Source organism: Eschrichtius robustus, chromosome 10, assembly GCF_028021215.1.
Source record: "Eschrichtius robustus isolate mEscRob2 chromosome 10, mEscRob2.pri, whole genome shotgun sequence".
Taxonomy (NCBI): domain Eukaryota; kingdom Metazoa; phylum Chordata; class Mammalia; order Artiodactyla; family Eschrichtiidae; genus Eschrichtius; species Eschrichtius robustus.
In genome coordinates this window covers 53,767,736-53,788,217 of record NC_090833.1, presented here as the reverse complement: position 1 = coordinate 53,788,217, position 20,482 = coordinate 53,767,736, and the positions used below count along the sequence as shown (strand labels likewise).

The window sequence follows — 20,482 nt, the reverse complement described above, 5'->3', positions numbered from 1 at the left end:
CTGTTCCCTCTTACAGGAAAATTCTTCCCCCAGGTGGCCACAGGGCTGGCACTCACTCCACAGTTCTCCTCAAACATTAACGTAGAACCGAGGTCTTCCCTGATCACTCAGCGAAGAAGCACCTCCCTTTGGACCGTTCGTTATTCCTTTACCCGCTTTATGTTCACTAATGGCACTTTTATACCCTAAGGTATTTCAAATCAATAGCCCGCTTGTCTGTCTCCTACCACTAGCCCAGTGTCTCTCAGTCTGGGCTGATCTTGCCTCCCTGGGGACATTTGTCAGTGTCTAGAGACATTTTCGGTTGTCATATTGGGAGAAAGGGGTAGAGGGCAGGGACACTGCCAAGCACCTCAAATGCTCCAGACAGAAGCCCCCGACAAAAAATGACGTGGCTCCAGACGTCAATAATGCTGACATAAGCAACCGCGCCGTAGAATAGAAGGGGTGTGAGAGCAGAGGTCTGGTCTGTGTCGTCTCCATTGTCCACAGTGGTTACAACTGTGCCTGGCACATAGGAGGTGCACAGTCCATTCCTGTTGAGTAAATGAATACAACGAGAGTGTGTGAACCCTTCAGCGTAGAGTCTGCAAACGGAACTCTTCCCTTTAACGTCGATCAGATATTTATTGAGCTTCACAGCGTGCCAGGCACTGTGCTAACTTTTGAGGATATAACAGTGAGCACGATATCCTAGGTCTCTGCTCTCATTAAGGCTCCCTTTTAGTGGACGTTAATATTAGCTGTTCTTGTTATTAGCTTGGTCATTGTTTACATCAGTCATCCTGGCACGACCTGCGGTTTTCCATGAGACTATGGTTTGTTTTGTTGTGTTGTGTTGTGTTATGGTTTTTATTTTTCAGCGATACTTTGGAAAACTTGGCGAGTTTAGATTTACCACAAGCAGCCTGGCATAGTGTAAATAAGGACTGAAGAATTTGGAATCAAACAGCCTAGGTTGATATATGGGCTGTAGCATTTAATGTAGGTGTATCTGTCAGGATAGGCAAGGTTTTTTCCCTCAAGGTTCTGTTACAGTAACAAAAAACTCCAACTTCTGGGGCCTAACAACAACAAAAGGTTTAATTTTTTGCTCCCATGTCCATGGCTATGGCTTATTTTATTGCCTAAAGCAACTCACATGACCAAGCCTGATGGGAATGGGTCACAGGAAGGGGAAGAGAATATTTGTGGACAACAGGAAAACAGTTTGGTTTCTTCAACTTCAGAGATAAGTCTAATTTTGTAAAATCTGTTAGTCAGGCTTTAGGTTGCAAATCACAGAAGTATAACTCACATTGGCTTAAGAGAAAAAAGAATTTATTGCCTCACATAACCAGGGAGTCCAGAGGGGGAGCGGCTAGCCATCCAAATGAGGTTCGTTTTCTCTCTCTCTCTCTCTCTGTCTCGCTCTCTCTCCCCCTCCCTCTCTCTCTCTCCCCCTCCCTCTCTCTCTCTCTCCTCCCCCACTTTACCTCTGCTTCCTTCTCGCTGTGTTGGATTTATGCTCCTACCATAGACAGTCCGTCTACATGTGGAAGGGAAGACCATCAGCAGCCCCTGAATAACATCCTTTCAGGTGCATGACTCAGAAAACAAGTAACCTTCGCCCCCAGGTCTACGTTGAAGACATCTCGGGAAAGGATTTTGATTAGTCTAGCTACCTATCCTTCGGATCATTGTTGTCCGAGGAATGGGAGTACTACGATTGCCTGGCCTGGGTCCCAGGCCCACTTCTGTGGCTTGGAGCGGGGGGAAGCTGGCTGTAATTGGCAGCCTCACCAGCATTGCAGGATCAGAATAGGGGAGGAAGAATTGCCCAGAAATTCCCAGGAAGAGCAGGTCCTGCTCAGGTGAAATCAGTGCAAGGCTCAAACACATACCTGCCTAGCTCTAAATAAGATAAAGCATGTGAAAGCCTTTTGCAAACTGTGAAGCATTGTCCAAATGCTACTGGCTGTTGTTATTCCTTTCAAGTTGAACACAAAGCCCCATTATTTACAAGGGTACATTAATGCTTTTGGCAGGCCAGCATTGTTCCACACGCTTACTTAGGTGAAAGTAAAGTTGCAATAAACAGGCAAGAGGTTACTAGCAAATCGAGTAAGTCAGTGACAAAAACTGTTTAGTATTAAACCTAGAAATGGGTGCTTGTTACTTTGGAATGAGGTTGCACCTGCCAGACAACAGCTTTATGGTGACAGTGTGAATAGTTCTGCAGTATGCATTTGCTGAGTGCTACTATGACCCTGGCTTGGTGCTAGGGGATATTCTGGAAGAATAAGACACAGCCCCTCTCCTGGAGAAATGTTTCACTCCGAGCAGATCCAAATAGCTCCAAATATGCAGATTATGTCAAGGAAGGATCAGGACAAATTGAATTTTTCACTTTCCTCCTGATGCCTTGACAGCCTATTTCTCATACTTACTGAATGATGTTTAATTTAATTCGTGTGCTTGAGGCAGCACGCTCTGCGTTGCAGCTGTGCACAGTGTGTTTGAAAGGGCTTTCGTGGCAAGGCCAAAGGCAGGAAGCACACTACCATGGTACCTTGATGAATGGATCCCTTGGGAAGGAAGCACCTTTATAATGAAGTCACAAAAGAAATCTTCATAAATCCTTGGAAGCTCAGCAGCGAGTGTGTGTGAGTGCAAACAAAAATACTTGCACAACGACCCTGTTGAAGGTAAATAAGGCCAATGCTAGGCAGAATTTTAAAAAATCTTACTGCTGTGCCTCCACGCACCATTTCTATAGCCGTCTTCCCAAACACACACACACATGCACACACTGCATTCATCTCTGTTGTGAACCCTCCTCCTGCTTCCAGCGCCCAATGCCTCCTGCTTTTCCAACCAAAACATGGAAGAAGAAATAACTGTCACTTTCCCTTTGTTGATTGACCAACTGGGTTACTCTTGTGTTACTGAATTTCACCTTCTTAATCCCTTTGCATTTTAGGCCTTGAACTCTAACTGGGATAAATGACAGCTTCTGAGAAAACGAATATGTGTGTTGGGGAGATGGGCAAGGTGTTTGGAATCACACTTAACCTTATTGTGACAACAGTCCTAAAGGTGAGTCTGATTCAGTCTTTATAGTAAGAGGAGGGGACAGCGATAAGATCCGTCTCTCTTGAGCCTCCCGCTTCCCACAGCCTTAATTGGCTGGGGGCTTTGTCCCACAGCTGGCATGCAGAAAGGCCCAGTCTCTTGATCTTGACTCCCTTCCAGGAACCAGAGCTGCCCCAGAGACAGAGAGGATTCACTGACAAATATGTCCCTTTCCTTTTCCTATATCACCTGTGTATTAGTTTCCTTGGGCTGCCATAACGAAGTACCACAGACTGAGTGGTTTCAACAACAGAAATTCATTGTCTCACAGTTCTGGAGGCTAGAGGTCCAAGATCAAGGTGTCAGCAGGGTTGGTTTCTTCTGGGGCCTCTCTCCTTAACTTGTAGACGGCTGTCTTGTCCCTGTGTCTTCCCATGGGCTTTTCTCTGTGTGTGTCTCTGTCAGGACTAGGGTCTGTGTTTGTGTGTGGGTTAGGGCGCACCCTAATGACCTCATTTTAACTTAATTACCTCTTGAAAGCCCCTCTCCAAATACATCACATCTGAGGTGCTAGGGGTTTAGGACTCTGAACATATGAACTTGTGGGGCGGGGGAGGTACACAATTAGCCCATAACAACTCACCTCCCTCCCCTTATCCTGACAAGTGGCCCGGCCCCCTCCCCTCCCGTAAGTGCCTGATCCAGGCAGACTTGGCTGTCCCAGGTCCCTAGTAGCCAGATGTGTGGAACCAAAAAAGCTGGAGACAAAGCCAAGAAGCCCTTGAAGCAGGGGGTGGAAAGCGTGGCAGGTGTGAGATGGTCATAGAAGCTGAGGTTTAGATCTGAGGAGTCAGGCAGCCAGAGTGGACATGAATGAGGAACAGGAAATCAGCATGGTGACAAGAGGGTGGCCTGGGCTAGCAGCAGAGGCAGCAGGCTGTAGCCCAGGGCTGCTTTCTAGACGTTAGTGGCACTAATCCAGCCTTACATGGTTTATTCGAAATCTGGGCTCTCTCTTCCTTGCCTTGCCATCTCCAATTTGTGATTTTGTGACGTTATACATGTTGTTTTCTCTACTCAAAATCTCCTCCACCCCAGTATTAACCTCATAGCTCCTGCATGACCTTCTGGATTTTACAGACTTCTGATGTCAAGCCTCCCTAATTCAGTACATTTTCATTTAGCTGTTCAGAGATCCAACTAGATTATTAAATTCCATGAAAACAGAGACACACCTTACACTTTTTGAGTCTCTACAGTTGTAAGTTCTCAACAAATGCTTTATGGAATGAATGTTTTGTATTAAGTTACTCAAAATCTTTCTTTGAACTGACTTGGCTTATATATCCCTTATGTGGCTCTCATTCTGCCTTATATGTAAGGAAGTGTATGGTGTTTAGCTCAATGCTTTAAATAGTATAAGCAGTTTAGTGAAATGGTTATGAATGCAGACCCTGGCACCAGACTGCTTGGGTTTGTGTTCTTTTTTTATTGGCTTGGTGACTGTATTGGCTTGCTAAGGCTGCTGTAACAAAGTACCGCTGGGTAGCTTAAACATAGATTTATTGTCTCAGTTCTGGAGGCTAGGAGGCTGAGATCCAGGTGTTGGCTGGGTTGGTTCCTTATGACAGTTATGAGGGTGAATGTGTTCCATGCCTTTCTCCTAGCATCTGGTGGTTTGCTGGAGTCTTTGGCGTTCCTTGACTTCTGCTGTATCAACCTGATCTCTGCCTTCATCTTCACATGGTGTTCTCTCTGCGTGCGTGCTGGTGTCCAAATTTCGCTGTTTTGATAAGGAGACCAGTCATGTTGGATTAGGGACCCACCCTACTCCAATGACTTCAACCTGACTTAATTACATCTGCAACAACTGTATTTCCAAATAAGGTCACATTCAGAGGTACTGGTGATTAGGACTTCAACCATATTAATTAAGGTGGGGGGAGAGACAGTCAACCTATAACAGTGACCCTTGGCAAATTACCTAGCTTCATTTTCCACATGAGCAAAATAGAATAAAAAATATAGCCTACTTTGTAGAGATATTGTGATTAAACAAATGAATATATTAGGCACTTGAGATAGTGCAAAACATAAGTAAGCCCTGCATCAACCTTAGCTGTTATTTTTGGCCGTGTATATGTCTGTCTCCTTCACTAACCTATAGTGGGCAGGGCCTCTGCTTGGTCATATTTGTAATGCTCTCCCATCATGTAGTACAACAGAGCAGAGCACTTTGTGCCTGATACCTAATCTTAGAACTGATTGGTTAAACCAAACGTAGGGACAATTCAGAGTGAAACTGGGGCTGGAATTGTCCATCTGGCTTTGTGAGATAGTATATTTGGTAGATTACACTTTATCATGCCATTCACATAGTTGGGTCCCGAAAGGCTTGCCCTGGCCTGGGAAGTATTTGAAACCCCTTCCCTTTCTTGATCTCTTCCTGAGGTTTCTGGCTTTCTTAGAAATGCTTAGGGAATTTGGTATTATATATACAAGTGCTGTGTTTTGTCTCCAGGTATAGAGAGAGCATTCAGCCTGAGCGGCTTACCTTTATTTATTAGCATAATTGAATGCTGCAGTTCTGTGGTTTTCTACTCTACTCCTTTGTGGTATTATCAGTGCAAGTCAGGAAAAAGAAGGGAAGAGCAATGTGACATTTCTTCCTCAGAGGCCAGGCTGGGCCATCTGGCAATCTTTAAATCTGGGTGCCAGATTGAATAACATGCTTTGGGTGACTTTTTAAATGTATTATTCAGGGTAGATGTTGTTTTAACCTCTGTGCTTCACACAACTTGCTAGCTAATAGGAATCTTTTCTCTCCTTTGCTTGAAAATTATATGGAACACAGCCCAGTAGAGACTAATAAATCAGCAGGAGAATTCCTCAGCTGGTCTGCATAGCAGCCAGTGATGGAGAAGGTGGTTGAATTATTCTGCGTAAAGCCAGGACAAGGAAACGATGTGCAAGTGTCGTTCAGCAAATCTGTGAGGCACAGTCTGGATCCTGACTGATCTAGCAACTCGGATCTTCCTCCTGATGGGGGACAGCGAGTTCAGCTTCTAGCCTTGACTGGGTTGCTCCTTGGTATCTTGAAATTGACAAGTCACATCACTTTTCTGCATCTCAGTTTCCTGTCTTGTACGATGAGGTCATTGAACTATGATCGTGATCTTGGAGGTCCCTTCTATGCTTTCACTTCTTCCATCACATTTTATAAACCTATAAACCCCAAGTCTTCTGTCTTCAGGCTAAATGGTTACAATCACTGGAGCTTCTGACAACCTACCCTTCAATTACTCTCTTGGAGCTCAGTGCCAATATTTGTATATTCTAAATTGCATTATCTCAAACTGAACTCAAGACTCGAATGAGAGCCCGAGTCTGTTTTATAAACAAACCCTACGAAACAAGGGGGACACATGAGGTCAACTCTATTAATACTGAGAAATTATCTGAGTGTCTCAGCAAAGAAGTGTCCCCACGTGTTAAGATAGAAGACTAGGCATCATCACTGTGCATATGTGTTAAAGGAAAACTGTTTCTCTACTCACAATTCTTATGACACCAAATGTGTGGGCTTTCTCCCCCCATACCAACCAATTTTCCAACTCTCTGGATACCAACTGGGTGTCACATAATTTAATTCAGTTCTGACACTAATTACTTGGAGTTAGTGTCAGATTCCACAGGTTTAAGGGCTCAGCTTCACAAGACTGCCCTCACTTCGGACACCAGTCGCAAGTGATGGGTCCCCAGGGTACCCATACTTCTGTCCATCTTGGCTACTAAGTCAGGGTTTCCTACAAACCCACTCAGTTTCAGTAATTTGCTAGAACAGCTCACAAAACTTAAGGAAGCATCTACTTACATTTTATCAGTTTATCATAAAGGATATTATAAAGGGTACAGATGAACAGCCAGATAAAGAAGTACATAGGGTGAAGTCTAGAAGGGTCCCAAGTACAGAGGTTCTGTCTCCATGGAGCTGGGGTGTGCTGCTGGCACGTGCATGCATTCACCAACCTGGAAGCTCTCTGAACCCCCTAGATGAGTGGTTTTTGTGGAGGCTTCATCATGTAGGCATGATCACAATCGATTATTATTAACCCAATCTCCAGCCCCTCTCCCATCCTTGGACAGTGGGGGATGGGACTAAACACTCCAAGCTTCTAATCATGGCTTGATCTTTCTGGTGACCATCCTCCATCCTGAAGTTATCCAGGAGCCCAAGAAGAGTCAGCTCATTAGAATAAAAGATGCTTCTGTCACCCAGGAAATTCCAGGGGATTTAGGAGCTCTGTGTCGGGGCACCAGGGGCAGGGATCAAATATATTTCTTGTTTTGTCACAGTGCCTTTGTGAAGTTATAGAGTAAAACAGAAATCAAGAGAAGGGGGACTTCCCTGGTGGTCCAGTGATAAAGAATCTGCCTTCCAATGCAGGGGATGCGGGTTTGATCCCTGGTCGGGGAACTAAGATCCCGCATGCCGTGGGGCAACTAAGCCCGCGTGCTGCAACTACTGAGCTCGCGCGCCTCAACTAGAGAGCCTGCGTGCCGCAAAAACTACAGAGCCCACGTGCCCTGGAGCCCACGTGACACAACTAGAGAGAGAAAATCCACATGCCACAATTAGAATCCCACGCGCCCCAACGAAGAGCCGGCGCCTCAATGAAAAATCCCGCGTCCCTCGAGGAAGATCCAGCGTGCCGCAACTACGACCCGATGCAGCCACCCCGCCCCCCCCCCCCCAAAAAAAAAAGAAATCGAGAGAAGGAAATGCAAAGAGGGGAAAGCATCCTTCACCTTTAACTTAGGACTTCTTAGCAAGAGGACTAAGGTCATTGGTAACTGGCAGAAACAGATGAAGGGTCTTGCAGAAATACTTCACCAGGTCACTTTTTAATCAGATCTTGCTGAAACATTTCTGGGAGATAACAAGTCAGTTAAGGCACTAACGGCCTGGGGATGAAATTTTCTTTGGCAAGCTTAACTGGGACAATGTGTGGTTTGGGATCATCTTGGAAGGAAGATGCTCTGTGGCTGGATATTTCTCTGAAGCCAGAGGGCTTCAGATGTGGAAGAAGTTCTGAAACGTCCAGTCTTACTGAACCATCCCTGTAAGAAGGCAAGTGGTGTGGGGAAGGAGGAAGAACACATATCAAGAGGCAGACGCTAAGAGTCTATGAGTTTTAAGAGTAGAGTAAATGTGTTTGATTCAGACCTAGTTTCTTATTAGAGCCCTACTGCGTCCGTGTGTTTATTCTATAAGCTCCTAATTATAGAACTCCGTAGTGGAGTTCTGCCCAAGCTAACACTTCTTTAGATCTGTTTGTGGTTGTTACACATACTTCCACCTATTCATAATACTGCTTGGATGACCTTTTAGAAATGTGGTTCTTTCATAGGCAGCTTTTTTAGACTGGGTATTCTTCTTAAAAGGGACCTGGAGAAAAGAAAATTCAGGATGCCTCGGCTACATCTTTGTGACACAGGCGTTTATCTGCCCTCACCCTGGAGGAACAATCCCATCTGCTCATCTGCTGTCTTCAGAGCTCTGTAGAGCTGCCTGGAGATCGCGCCGCTAGATATTCTCAAGTCACTAATTGCTCTCAAAGCCAAGGATGGGCTAATTAGCTGAATTTCACATTTGAGAAGATGTAACATGTGAAATTTGGTAACACCTGAGACAGTTTTTATACTCACATATTTGGTGGAAAATGCAATCCAAATAATCCCACTTCCTTCATATTTAAATTGTTAAAATGTTGCTTTGTCAGAATTATTTTATAGATGCATAATTTTTTTCAACAAGGCTCCTCACATTGTTTTGACCAATAGCCAGTTTACTGGTATTGTTTTTATAACTTCCAAATCAGCAGAATGAAGAATATAATTTGTCGGTCATTTTTATATATCGAAAGCTCTAACTTCAAATGCTCTTTGTTGTATATTTTTAAATGACTTTTGCTATTAAAAAATCTCAGTTCAGTCAAGGGTTCCTTCAGCGACCAGTTGGTACAGCGAAACAGGAGCAGCCTTGATAGAATTAATCATATTGAATTTCAGTTTTCGTACCTGTAAAGTAGAAATAATATTAACACCTCACTCACAGTGTTATGGAATAGATACGAGAAAATAAATGGGACACGCTTTGTGATAGGTAAGGGTCTAACATTATCATTGATTCTACCAAAAGCAGAGCCACCAAAATATAATCATATAAATATATAATTATCTAACCTAACCATAACCATAGTTATATAATCATACAACTAAGTACTGTTGATACGTCTGCCCACAGGAGGCAAATCAAAATTTAATTTTTGTATTCATATGCTGACATGTGGCATTTCTCTAATGACCATAATTGCACCGGAGACTCACAGCCCTGAAGACTGCTTATGGATGGACAAAAAATGCCTCACTGGAGAAATGACTCATTTGTATAAGGGGAAGCACAGACTGAAGAGGAGACTCTTTGCCCATCCACACAAGTCCTCCACTACTGTGTGCTCCCTTGGAGCCCACAAGTAACTCAGCTAAAAGCAAAAGGGTAGAAATTGATCTGAGTTCTCAAACTACATGGTTCTGTTATGACTCACACGGTTAAGAGGCCCCTTGGGCTGAACAAGACACCCAGCATTTATCAGTTAGTTCATCTCCATGTAACTGACACAAAACCCAAATGAACACTGACTTAGACACACAGGAGCTTTTCTATCACATGCAAAGGAAGTCTGATTGAGGGAACCTAAGGCAGTGTGGCAGCTCCACAAAATTTGTAGAACCCCAGGCTTCTTGCATCTACCTGCTGCACTAGCCTGGTACGTGGCTTATCTCTTGCAAGTCACCTCAATGTCCAGGATGGCTGCTGGAGCTTCAGCCAACAAATCCATGTTCTAGCCAATAGGATGGATAAAGGGAAGACTCAAAAATGTCTTTCCCTAGCTTTTCCTCCCTCTTTCAAGGAACCTCCCAGGAAGTCCCTCCCAACAAATTCATGCTCTCATCTCAGAGGCCAGAACTTGGGCATTAGCCACACTTCACTGCAAGAGAGGCTGGGAAATATAGTATTTCAGTTGGTACATTGTTGCCCACAGTAATATAGGCATTTTATTAATAAGGTGAAAGGCAAGAATGGATTTGGATAGGCAACTAGCAATTACCGCACAAAGTATAAATTACTTCGGACTTTCTGGGGACAGCATAGAAAGGGAAACTTATGGTCAAGGAGAATTGCTGCCTGGTGACTTGACCAACTGTCTACTTCCACACTCCCACTCCTACTATACACTGATCGCTGAAAGCCTGGTTCACCCACCACAGGGCAAAAAAAAAAAAAAAAGGGTTAATAGCTAGCAGCTATGGTGCACTTGCTATTTGCCAAGCCATGTATAATCACTTTTCATGTATTATCTCATTGTCTCAGAGCAACCCATAAAGTAGATGCTAATATTATTCCTGTTCTACATACATGGAAACCAAGGCTTGAGATTAATTAATTTAACCAAGATTACTAGGAGATTGAGAAGCAGAGATTTGAAGTCAGGTCAGTTATCTCCAAAGCAAGTACTCTTAACTAATGTGCTGTACATTACACCTACAAGAAAAGGAAAAGGGAAGAGGAAAAAAGTCATGAAGAGGTGACAGAATAAAGTAAGTCCCAGAACTAAAGTGAAAATGGTATATTAATATGCTAAAATATAATTTTTTAATGTAAAGTCATGACTCCAGACAAAATTAAATTAATGTGACAACTATTTTATTTAACTCATTAATAGGTTAAATGGGTACGATATTAAACCTGTTCAAAGGAGAAGTCAAAGAACCACATATATAGGCAATGAGGAATGCTGGAAAGAGTTTACAAATAGGTGCAAGACTGGTCTATCTGTAGGGCAGTAATCATTTGCATTCTACCAGGTATAATTCCTTTCCATTTCTAAGGACAAGAATTACTTGCGTCATCATTAGTTTTGCTTACAGAGTTGAAAAATAGCTCTAAGACTCTGAAAGGCCAAGATACCCTGAAAGGGTATGCACCACAGGACACGCAGTAACCTTTTTGTCCATTTTAAAATATCATAATTTAAAAACTTTCCTGAAACACCTAAATTATCCTCTCTCTGTTGCCAAATATGCCAGCATTTAGAGAGACATAAAGAATATCCCCCAAATTCCTTTTACCTACTTACCCTCCATTTATCTGCTACTAGAGGAGCAGCAAAGAGCAAGGGAAGGGCACAGAATCATCTTTTCAAACTAAGATGGAAGCTGAATTCCAAGGGCTGCCATATCACCTTTAGTGAGGTAATTAACAGATACTTACTAGATGCCTTCGATGTTCCAGACGCTCCGCTGGACAAGCAAAGTAGACCTGGCCCCTGCTGTCAGATACTTACAGTCTACAGGGGACAACTTAACCTTCCAATGGAGGGCAAATTACCTGGCCAATAGGATGTACAAAGGTTCACACCCCCCTCCCACCCACACACACACACTATACACAACTCTGAGTTGCTTCTACAGACATTACATATTTCTTAGTGCTTATTTTATAACTTAGTCAAAGCATCCTTTCCAAGTCTAGACAGCTTGTCTGCCTTCTTGATGTTCTTCTTCCCCAGTCGTTGAGCATTCTGGGACATCATCAGAGGGAAACAGCCATGTGTATTAAAGTTGCCAGAATGTTTTTGTTGCTGTTGGCAGCCAAACTGTAGGATTGGCACCATCTCCCTCATGAAAGCTTCACGTTACTTCCTTTTGCCACCTTTGGCGATTCTGCAGCGATAAAGGGGTGTATAATCCCTCCATACAAAGAAACTTCTGGACTCTTCAAACTCTGCCCGTAAGTCACCCCAAAGAGAAACAAGAAGACGTCCCTCTCTTTGCCGCTCCTTCCCATCCTTCTGCATCTGTCACTCTCTGTCTTTCTCACTCTGTGTGTTGTCCTCTTTGCCCTGCCAGCTAGCTCTTGTTTGCAAAGGTTTTTTTTGTACTCACAGCTCTCACTGGTTCCTCCGGGGGCCCATTTACTCTTTCGTGGCTGCAGATTCCAGAAGGCCCTGGTTTCTGCACACTATTAATGACACACCAGTAGCCCAAGAGGGGTCATATGGGATGCTCAGTGTTCACCTTGATTGCAGGCAGGAGGCAGCTGCGCGCTGACGGAGGGAGAGGAAAAGGGTGAGGGACAGTGACCTGGTACTTCCTCTTCAGAACCTTCTCAGAAAGCGGTCAACCTGTAATGCTACCAGCTCTGATAACAGTTACGGACTAAACTTGTTCAAACACATTGATAGATATAATCGCTTTCCCCCAAGTCTGCCATTGCCTTGTAGCATGTCCTGGGCTTGGACACTGACCTCCCCAGGACTTAGTTTCCTGAGTTATAAAATGATGGGGTCAGAAGAGCAAGTTAGTAAAGAACTTTAGCATACATATTCTGTTTAAGAAAACTAAAGCCACTGAATTTTTTAACAGTAAGGTTAATACGACTTTTTAAAATATTTAAGCAGGTATTCGGAATTGCCCACTAAGGAACAGGGTTGAAAGGAGAGAACAGTTTACGTATTCTGTTGTTTGGGGGACTGCTCACTGACTTTTTAAAATTAAAGTGATACTTAAACATGAGGAAGGGGAATCAAACTGTATAGGAGAGTCTAAAATAAAAAGTAATCATCTTGCACTCACTCCACTCATGCCTGATCACATTTCCCAGTGTGAACTACTCTGAACTTCCGTTATTTAATTTCTTTAGCTGATTACCATGGTAACTTTACGTCTATAATACTCATATTTCTGTTTCCTGAACTATCTACGTTGCACGCACTGCTGACCCTCAATGTGATAGTGGAAGAACTTTCCTCTGCTAGTGTAACTCCCAATTTTGTTTGGTTATATTATTTCTAGATTGTCAAGATTTAAAATATGTACTTCACTAAGTCTTTAATGCTTTGTTGATAGGTTGCTTCAGAAAATGTACCCCCCACCAAAAAGCATATTAAGTATAACGATCGTATAGATATCTTTCACTATGGAACCAAGTATTTTTTTTAACCTCATGATAAAAATTCACTCCTTCCTGTGAAAGAAATGAAGTCACCAGCACTCTCATACCTGCTCCTTCCTCCTGTACCTTTTGTTAGTTATATTTATTTTTACTGGTATATTATCAAGGTGTAATGTAACTCTCATTGAAATATAACCAAAGTTCATGTAACTGTTTAGTATTTGTTCTGTAATTAAATGGATTCATTTCAAACCATTAGTCTTTTTTCTGTGTGTGTGTGAATGGCAGAAACATTTATTCCACCCAGCAAAGTCACTGAAGAAAAGTGAAGTTCCAACACATTTCTTTTGTCTTCTCAGTTAATAAGTAAAAGAACAGGCATTTTATCAAAGAAGACATACACCTGGCAAATGAACACAATAAAAATGTTCAACATTATGAATCATTAGGGAAATGCAATCAGACTATAGTGAGGTACCGCTACACACTTTAAAACAGGCAATATTTTAACTACTGACCATACTAATCAAGTACTGGTGAGGACTATAGGGGAACTGGAATGCTTCCATACTGTTGACGGGAGTGCATAAGGGTACAGTCATTCAATTTAGAATATGAAACCATATATTCATATGAAGAATTTTATGCACATGTTCATAGTAAGCTTATTTGTGGTGGCCAAACTGCAAACAAACCACAAAACCCCTTTTGTTATTTTTCAGGAAGAAAATGAACTATTCATACCTGCAACTTAAATGATTCTCAAAATAATTATGCATCGTGAAAGAAAAAGACAAATACAAAAGTAAACATTAAGATGCCAATGATATTAACAGTCTAGAAAACACTAATTGAGTGGGGAGAAAAGTAAATCAATTGTAATTGCCTGGGAGCCCTGGGAGACATGTCAGAAGGTGGTAGATATTGGTGTTGGATGTTTGTTGTTATGATAATGGATCCGTGGCTTTACAAATATGAAAACTTACCAAACTGTACATTTTAGGTATGTTCATTTCAGTGCATACCAACTGTACAGCTCAGTTAAGTTTGAATAGAAATTGGCTTCACATAAAAATCTGAATGTCCTTTTCAGTAGAACTCTGCCAACCACACGTCAACTCCACCACCTCTCCTTGTCCATGGGAGGGATTCTGTTGCAGTAGCAATGAAGGCTGGTGAGCAGTGAAAGGTGTTTCCACTTGAGTCATCCAGGAACTCTGCCTGGGTCCTAAAAATCACATGCCTGGACTACACGACTTCCACTCTCATACAGCTCCAGAATCACTGGTGGTTCTCACAACTGTCCTCCTCTCAGGGTGACCTCTGAACCCACCCAAAATTCTGACATCCAGGACGCACCATTAGTCCCACAGAGCCCTGCGGTCTACCCTAGGAGGCCTTGGAAAACAATGCAAATTAGATGACAACTGGAGCGAACGCTATTCTCTGCCATGCTCAAACCATTAGTTTTTTAATATAGCTTCCTTATTACCAAATTCTTTATTTAATTCATATCTTAATTATATGGATTTATTTTTTATCTTTGGCAAAACGGTTTTTGAGGAAGGGCTTATGTGTGCTATCCTGCTTTCTTTCATGTTGAAAATATGAATAGTACCTCCTCTGGATTTAATCTTCTTTTGGTCACAATTTTCTTTTCTTCTAAATTTTGTAGATGTTGTCCCGTTGTCTTTTTAAAATGAATATGACTATAGAGCAGTCTAATGCCAGCCTGATTTTCTTTCACTTTTAAGGTGATTTTTTTTTCTGCAGGGTGCCCAGGGAATTAATTCGTTTTTCTTTAAATCTAAAATCTTGAGCAGAATATAGTTCCATGTTGCTATTACTGTATGACATTTTCTTATGACCACTATGTGTTTTTGCTGTTAACAGATTCCATTTTTTTTCCTTCAGGGGGATTTTATTTTAATGTACCTTTGAGTGATTTTTCCATTCTTCAGAGACATTAATTACCTTTATGCTGCTTTGTTTTAATCTGTGTTCCATATCTGTTAGCTTCTATCTGATTGCAGAAATCAGTTTGTCTTTTTAAATCTGCATTTATTATGATTATCTCAAACTTTTCTATTAAAAGGATAATTTTAAATTTCCTATTATTAAATGCTTTTTGCATCCAAAAATAAAGGTGAATATAAATGTAAAAACCACATATATGCCCACAACCCAGTGTAACAACTAGAATAATATAACCGCATTAAAATTCCTATATGTTTCTCCCAAATTTCATGCCCTCTCTTCACTCCCAAAAGTACCAACATCTTAGCATAAAAGAGTTTTAAAAAATAATGTAGTATAACCTAATCAATACAGTTTACTTTTGAATACATTTGACCTTTTAAATAAAAGGAATCATACTATATATTCTTCAGCAACCTGTTTCTTTTCCTCCCGAAAATTCTGCTTGTGAAATTAATTTATGTTAACACAAATACCTGTAGTTCTTTTTTCTCACTGTTAACCGTATTCATAGTATAGATATAACACCATTATTTTTTATAAATCTATTTGTTTTATTTATTTATTTTTGACTGTGTTGGGTCTTTGTTGCTGCGTGCAGGCTATCTTGAATTGCGGCGAGCAGGCTTCTCATTGCGATGGCTTCTCTTGTTGCGGAGCACGGTCTCTGGGCATGCGGGCTTCAGTAGTTGTGGCACGCGGGCTCAGTAGTTGTGGCTCGCGGGCTCTAGAGCGCAGGCTCAGTAGTTGTGGCTCGCGGGCTCTAGAGCGCAGGCTCAGTAGTTGTGGCTCGCGGGCTCTAGAGCGCAGGCTCAGTAGTTGTGGCTCGCGGGCTTAGTTGCTCCGCGGCATGTGGGATCTTCCCGGACCAGGGCTCGAACCCGTGTCCGCTGTATTGACAGGCTGATTCTTAACCACTGCGCCACCAGGGAAGCCCCTAGATATGACACCATTTATTCATTCATTTCCTTGTGAATAGTTAATTCCAGTTTATTTTAAATTTTTATTTTATAATTACCAATATTATAAAGTTTTAGTACAGATTATCTTATACACATGTTCAAAAATTTCTCTAGAATGTATATTTATAAAGGGAGTGATATTTCTAAGTTATAGAAATCTTCAGCTAATTGAATAATGCCAAATGGTTTTCCAAAATAGTTATATATGATTTAAGTGTAATATATTCTCTTCCTGGATATTGGTTATGTATTACTCTAGAAAGGATAGTTCTGCTGAACTTCAATTTTGGAAGAATGGGATCTGAAGTGACAGGCTAACATAAAACTATCTGTTGTAAACCAAAGAGCAGGGAAGGCAGCAAGACTGACTCAAAGAATAGAGTGTGTCTCACATCTGGAATTAGCTGCTCTTGTGTCTTAGAGATATTATTGGTTGAATTTATGTCCTGTTCTCAAATATCTCTGTCAAGGAATTGTATTCAAACGTAAGATTATCAAATAACTATTTTTATTGTTTCTTAAAGATTGATCTGTGGGAGATAAATAAACATTCAATAAAAAAACTGCCAAGTATTCAAGTAAGTTTGGATGTCTGATTTTAGCCAAACCAAACAGTTTTCTGCAGAATTTCTCAAATCCATTAATATGCTAATAGACGCTGTGAATTCGTAAGAAGGATATATATTATAAAGAAGTTCCAATATTATTTGATCATGAAACTCCTTATGTTCATGGACTCCTGGAACGTACTTTGCAGAAATTTTGCTTTCTTCTAATCATGAAATGTTAGAACTAGAAGGAGCCTTAAAACAACTCAGTTTTAAACTCCAATTTTGCAAGAGGGAAACTAAAATTAAGAGAGTTTAAGTGACTTCCCCAAGGACACACAGCTCTTCGATGGTAAAGGCGGGATTAGGATCTGTATCTTCAGATTCTTGATCTAGTGTTCTTTGAATTTGGTTAAAAAATAAATGAAGTTGCAAGATGCAGTGGCCTGTACGTATGTGGTATGTCCTTCTTTACCAGTGAGAATAGTGAGACTAGATTCTTCCCTGTGAACCTCAAATTGCCCTTCTGACAGCTTATAACATCCTCTCTCTGAAACTATATTAGATCTCTGATCTTCATGAGGGTTCAAGAGTCTAGGATTATTCTCTGTAAAGTCTCCATGTAGAGTAGATATCACACAAACTTGATCATCCTATCTTATTGGTCCCTCCAGCAAAATTTAGCCAGAAAAATGTCCCTTCCAACATCACGGTTCAGGTGGATGAGGCAGTTTTATACTTTGAGGTTGTGTGGACACCCTCACACCCCATAAGCAGAATTTAGGAAGGGCTTGAAATTTAGAAATGGAATCACCTTTCCATTAGGCAGTGGAACAGTGTGAACCAGAGACCCTTAAAAGTTCCAGACGCTTTAACTTTGAAAAAAGTTGTGAGAAGTATGTCCCCAGATTGAATTGCATTGTTATTTGTCGATACACTGTTGTAATAATGAAACATTTGATATAATCTGAATGTCCGGTAACTTGGGGGTGGTTAAATGAATCAAGGTATGCTATGAAATACTATACAGTCCATAAAAAATTATGTTCTAGAGCAATTCATGGAAAGATGTCTAAAACAGAGCTTCCCGAAAAGTGTGCCAGGTAATAAGTTTTGATGCCCTTTGCCCTCATGGGAGGTGGTCAGGGTCTTGTGTGGCCTGAACCCCCAGCTCAAATGTCTCAAACTGCAGGCGGTCTTTCCTATTCACACTAGTGTGTCATAAAAATGACTTACTTTTTTATGTATGCCATGATGCAAAAAATATTCAGAAAACTGGTCTAAACATATTACATGAAACAAAAGGTTATGAAATATTGCTACAAAAAGTACATTTTAAAAAATAAATTTATTTATTTTATTTTTGGCTGCGTTGAGTCTTGGTTGCTGCGAGCAGGCTTTCTCTAGTTGTGGCGAGCGGGGACTACTCTTCATTTCGGTGCACAGGCTTCTCATTGCAGTGGCTTTTCTTGTTGTGGAGCATGGGCTCTAGGTGCGCGGGCTTCAGCAGTTGTGGCACGCAGGCTCAGTAGCTGTAGTGCACGGGCTTAGTTGCTCTGCGGCATGTGGGATCTTCCCGGACCAGGGCTCGAACCCATTTCCCCTGCATCGGCAGGTGGATTCTTAACCACTGCGCCACCAGGGAAGCCCCAGAAGTACATATTTTTATAAACAGAGATACACTCAAAAGTCTGCTACGAAATGCATCCTGCCTACATCCGGATGATGGGAATACAGTTATTTTTATTTTCATTTTTTTGCTCATCTACATTTCTCTTTTTCAGTGAACACTTTTCTTTAATAACAATAATATGACAATACTAATTTAATACTTACATGACCCTTAATATGCTTTATCTTGTTCTAGCCTCAAGCAGGCCTGTGAAGTAGACGCTGCTATTATTATTTTCATTATATAAATGCTATTTTTAAATTTCAGATTTGAAGCTACTAAGAACTGGACAAGTTGATGCAGAAAGGAAAAGGTGGAAATGAGACATATCTGAAAAGTAGAAATAAGAAAAGGTAGTAACTAATTGTCCATGGGAAGCAACTATGTATGCCTCCAGGATATTGAGGATTATGGCATTAGTAACCAAAACGGAATCAAGGAAATACAAGATTATATAGAGATTTTAAAGAAATTTAGAGAAATGGTTAGTTTTCAAGAAGAAGCTGAGGTTGGCTCTTTACTTGTTGAGATTGAAGAGATAACAAAGCAGGTTGGTAGAAATGTCCGGGTAATGGCCTGCGCTCAGGTGAGAGAAGAAACCTAAAGCTGTAGTGTGAACAGCCATCCACAGTGGAGCCGTGCTTACAGCTACGCAGGTGAAGGGCTCTCCTGAGAAGAGAATGTACAGAGACAAGCAGGGCACCAAAAGTTTTACCCTTTAGACCTCGTGTCCACAGACCCCTGAACTTGCCATCCATGTGTAGAATGTTGGTAGAATGGACTTCCACGACTCCTTGTGCGTGGGTAAATGTTGACAGTGGATGACACGTACAAATAGTTTTCTTCATTGTTTTTCCTTAGATCAGAGATTACTTGATTTCTTTCAAGGAAAGTATAGGTGGAAAAGACATTTAACAAACTTGCAGTGTAATGTTGGTGAGAAGCACCCTAGAGGATGGAATTCAAGGTGAAAGATACCCTAGCTTTGGGAAGAAGTGATCAGAAATTGAGAAAATGCAACTGAATCATGACAAATGCTTGGTTTACTGCATTTAGGGTGAGGAAAGGGTCAAGTTCCAAAAATTCAAAATGGAGGGCCTCTGACTACATATAAATACAATGAGCAAAGATCTAAGAGTCTCAGGAAACCACAACTTGAAAAAGGATGTGCTGTATATATTTGTGCTGGTGCATGTAAGATGTTTATTAGGATATAGTTTTTCAGGCAGCAGAAAGACATACATGTAAATAAACCACCTTGTCATATTTGGCATTAAGAAATGTATTAGAAATATAATAATTATATTTGTCTTCAAGGTCCCTCTTTTAAGAGAGTTCAAAGTTATTAAATAGGATACAGAGGACATCAAAGAAAAAAGGATAACTGTAAAATGTACTTCTAAAAAAAGGCTAATGAACATGGTATTATCTATTTTTGGAATCAAAAGATCAAGGGATGATTTAATAAGGATCAGGATTATTAAGTTATGCAAGATTGTTATACAGAGCTTTTGGGCATCTTTACTGCCAGTAGAAAAGTAGGAAATAAGCTGAAGCTATTAATAACCCCCCCCCCCAAAGTACATGTGCATATATACACACACATACATGGACCACACATACTCACACACATGCACGTAGAAGTGTGTGTTTGTATAAAGAGCCCGGAAGGGTCTACATCAAACTATTAGTTATTATTTGTGTGTGGTATTGATTATAGGTGTTTTTATTTGTTCCATATCTGTATCTTCTAATTTATCCATAGTAAACATGAAATGTTTGTGCAGTAAGAAAAATGTTTTTATGGTATTTATAGAAGCAGATAGGTCACTTCCCTCTCATCCGTATCACCCTGCCAACTCCTAACCTATAATACTTAATTTTTATAATATTCTGTATAACAGTAGTACTGGTACTCTACTTTATCTTTTACAGATGCTAGTGAAAAGTAACCACCTTTCAGACAAGATCATTGTTTTGCCAGGGAAAATTGAAGAAATCTCACTTCCTGAGGCTGTAGATGTGATCATTTCAGAACCAATGGGATACATGCTGTTCAATGAAAGGATGTTGGAAAGTTACCTTCATTCCAAAAAATGGCTGAAAGCAAATGGTGAGTTGGCCAATTCCTGGTTTAGAAAGTAGGCTAACTTTTCTGTAAAATATGCCGTCTTACTTCCCCCATATTCAGTCCTTTACAGAAAGGAGGAGAGAGCATTTCTATTAAACCAGTTCTTTGATTTTCTCATCT

At 41.1% G+C, this 20,482-nt stretch overlaps 1 protein-coding gene across 1 annotated transcript in view; it reads left to right on the top strand.

Moving 5' to 3' along the window:
• Positions 1–20,482, top strand: part of LOC137770945 (histone-arginine methyltransferase CARM1-like) — a 257,766-nt gene that overhangs the window by 197,647 nt on the left and 39,637 nt on the right. The window contains exon 6 of the mRNA XM_068553985.1: positions 20,167–20,344. Within this exon, the coding sequence (XP_068410086.1) occupies positions 20,167–20,344 (178 nt within the window). The remainder of the gene's footprint in view (positions 1–20,166; positions 20,345–20,482) is intronic.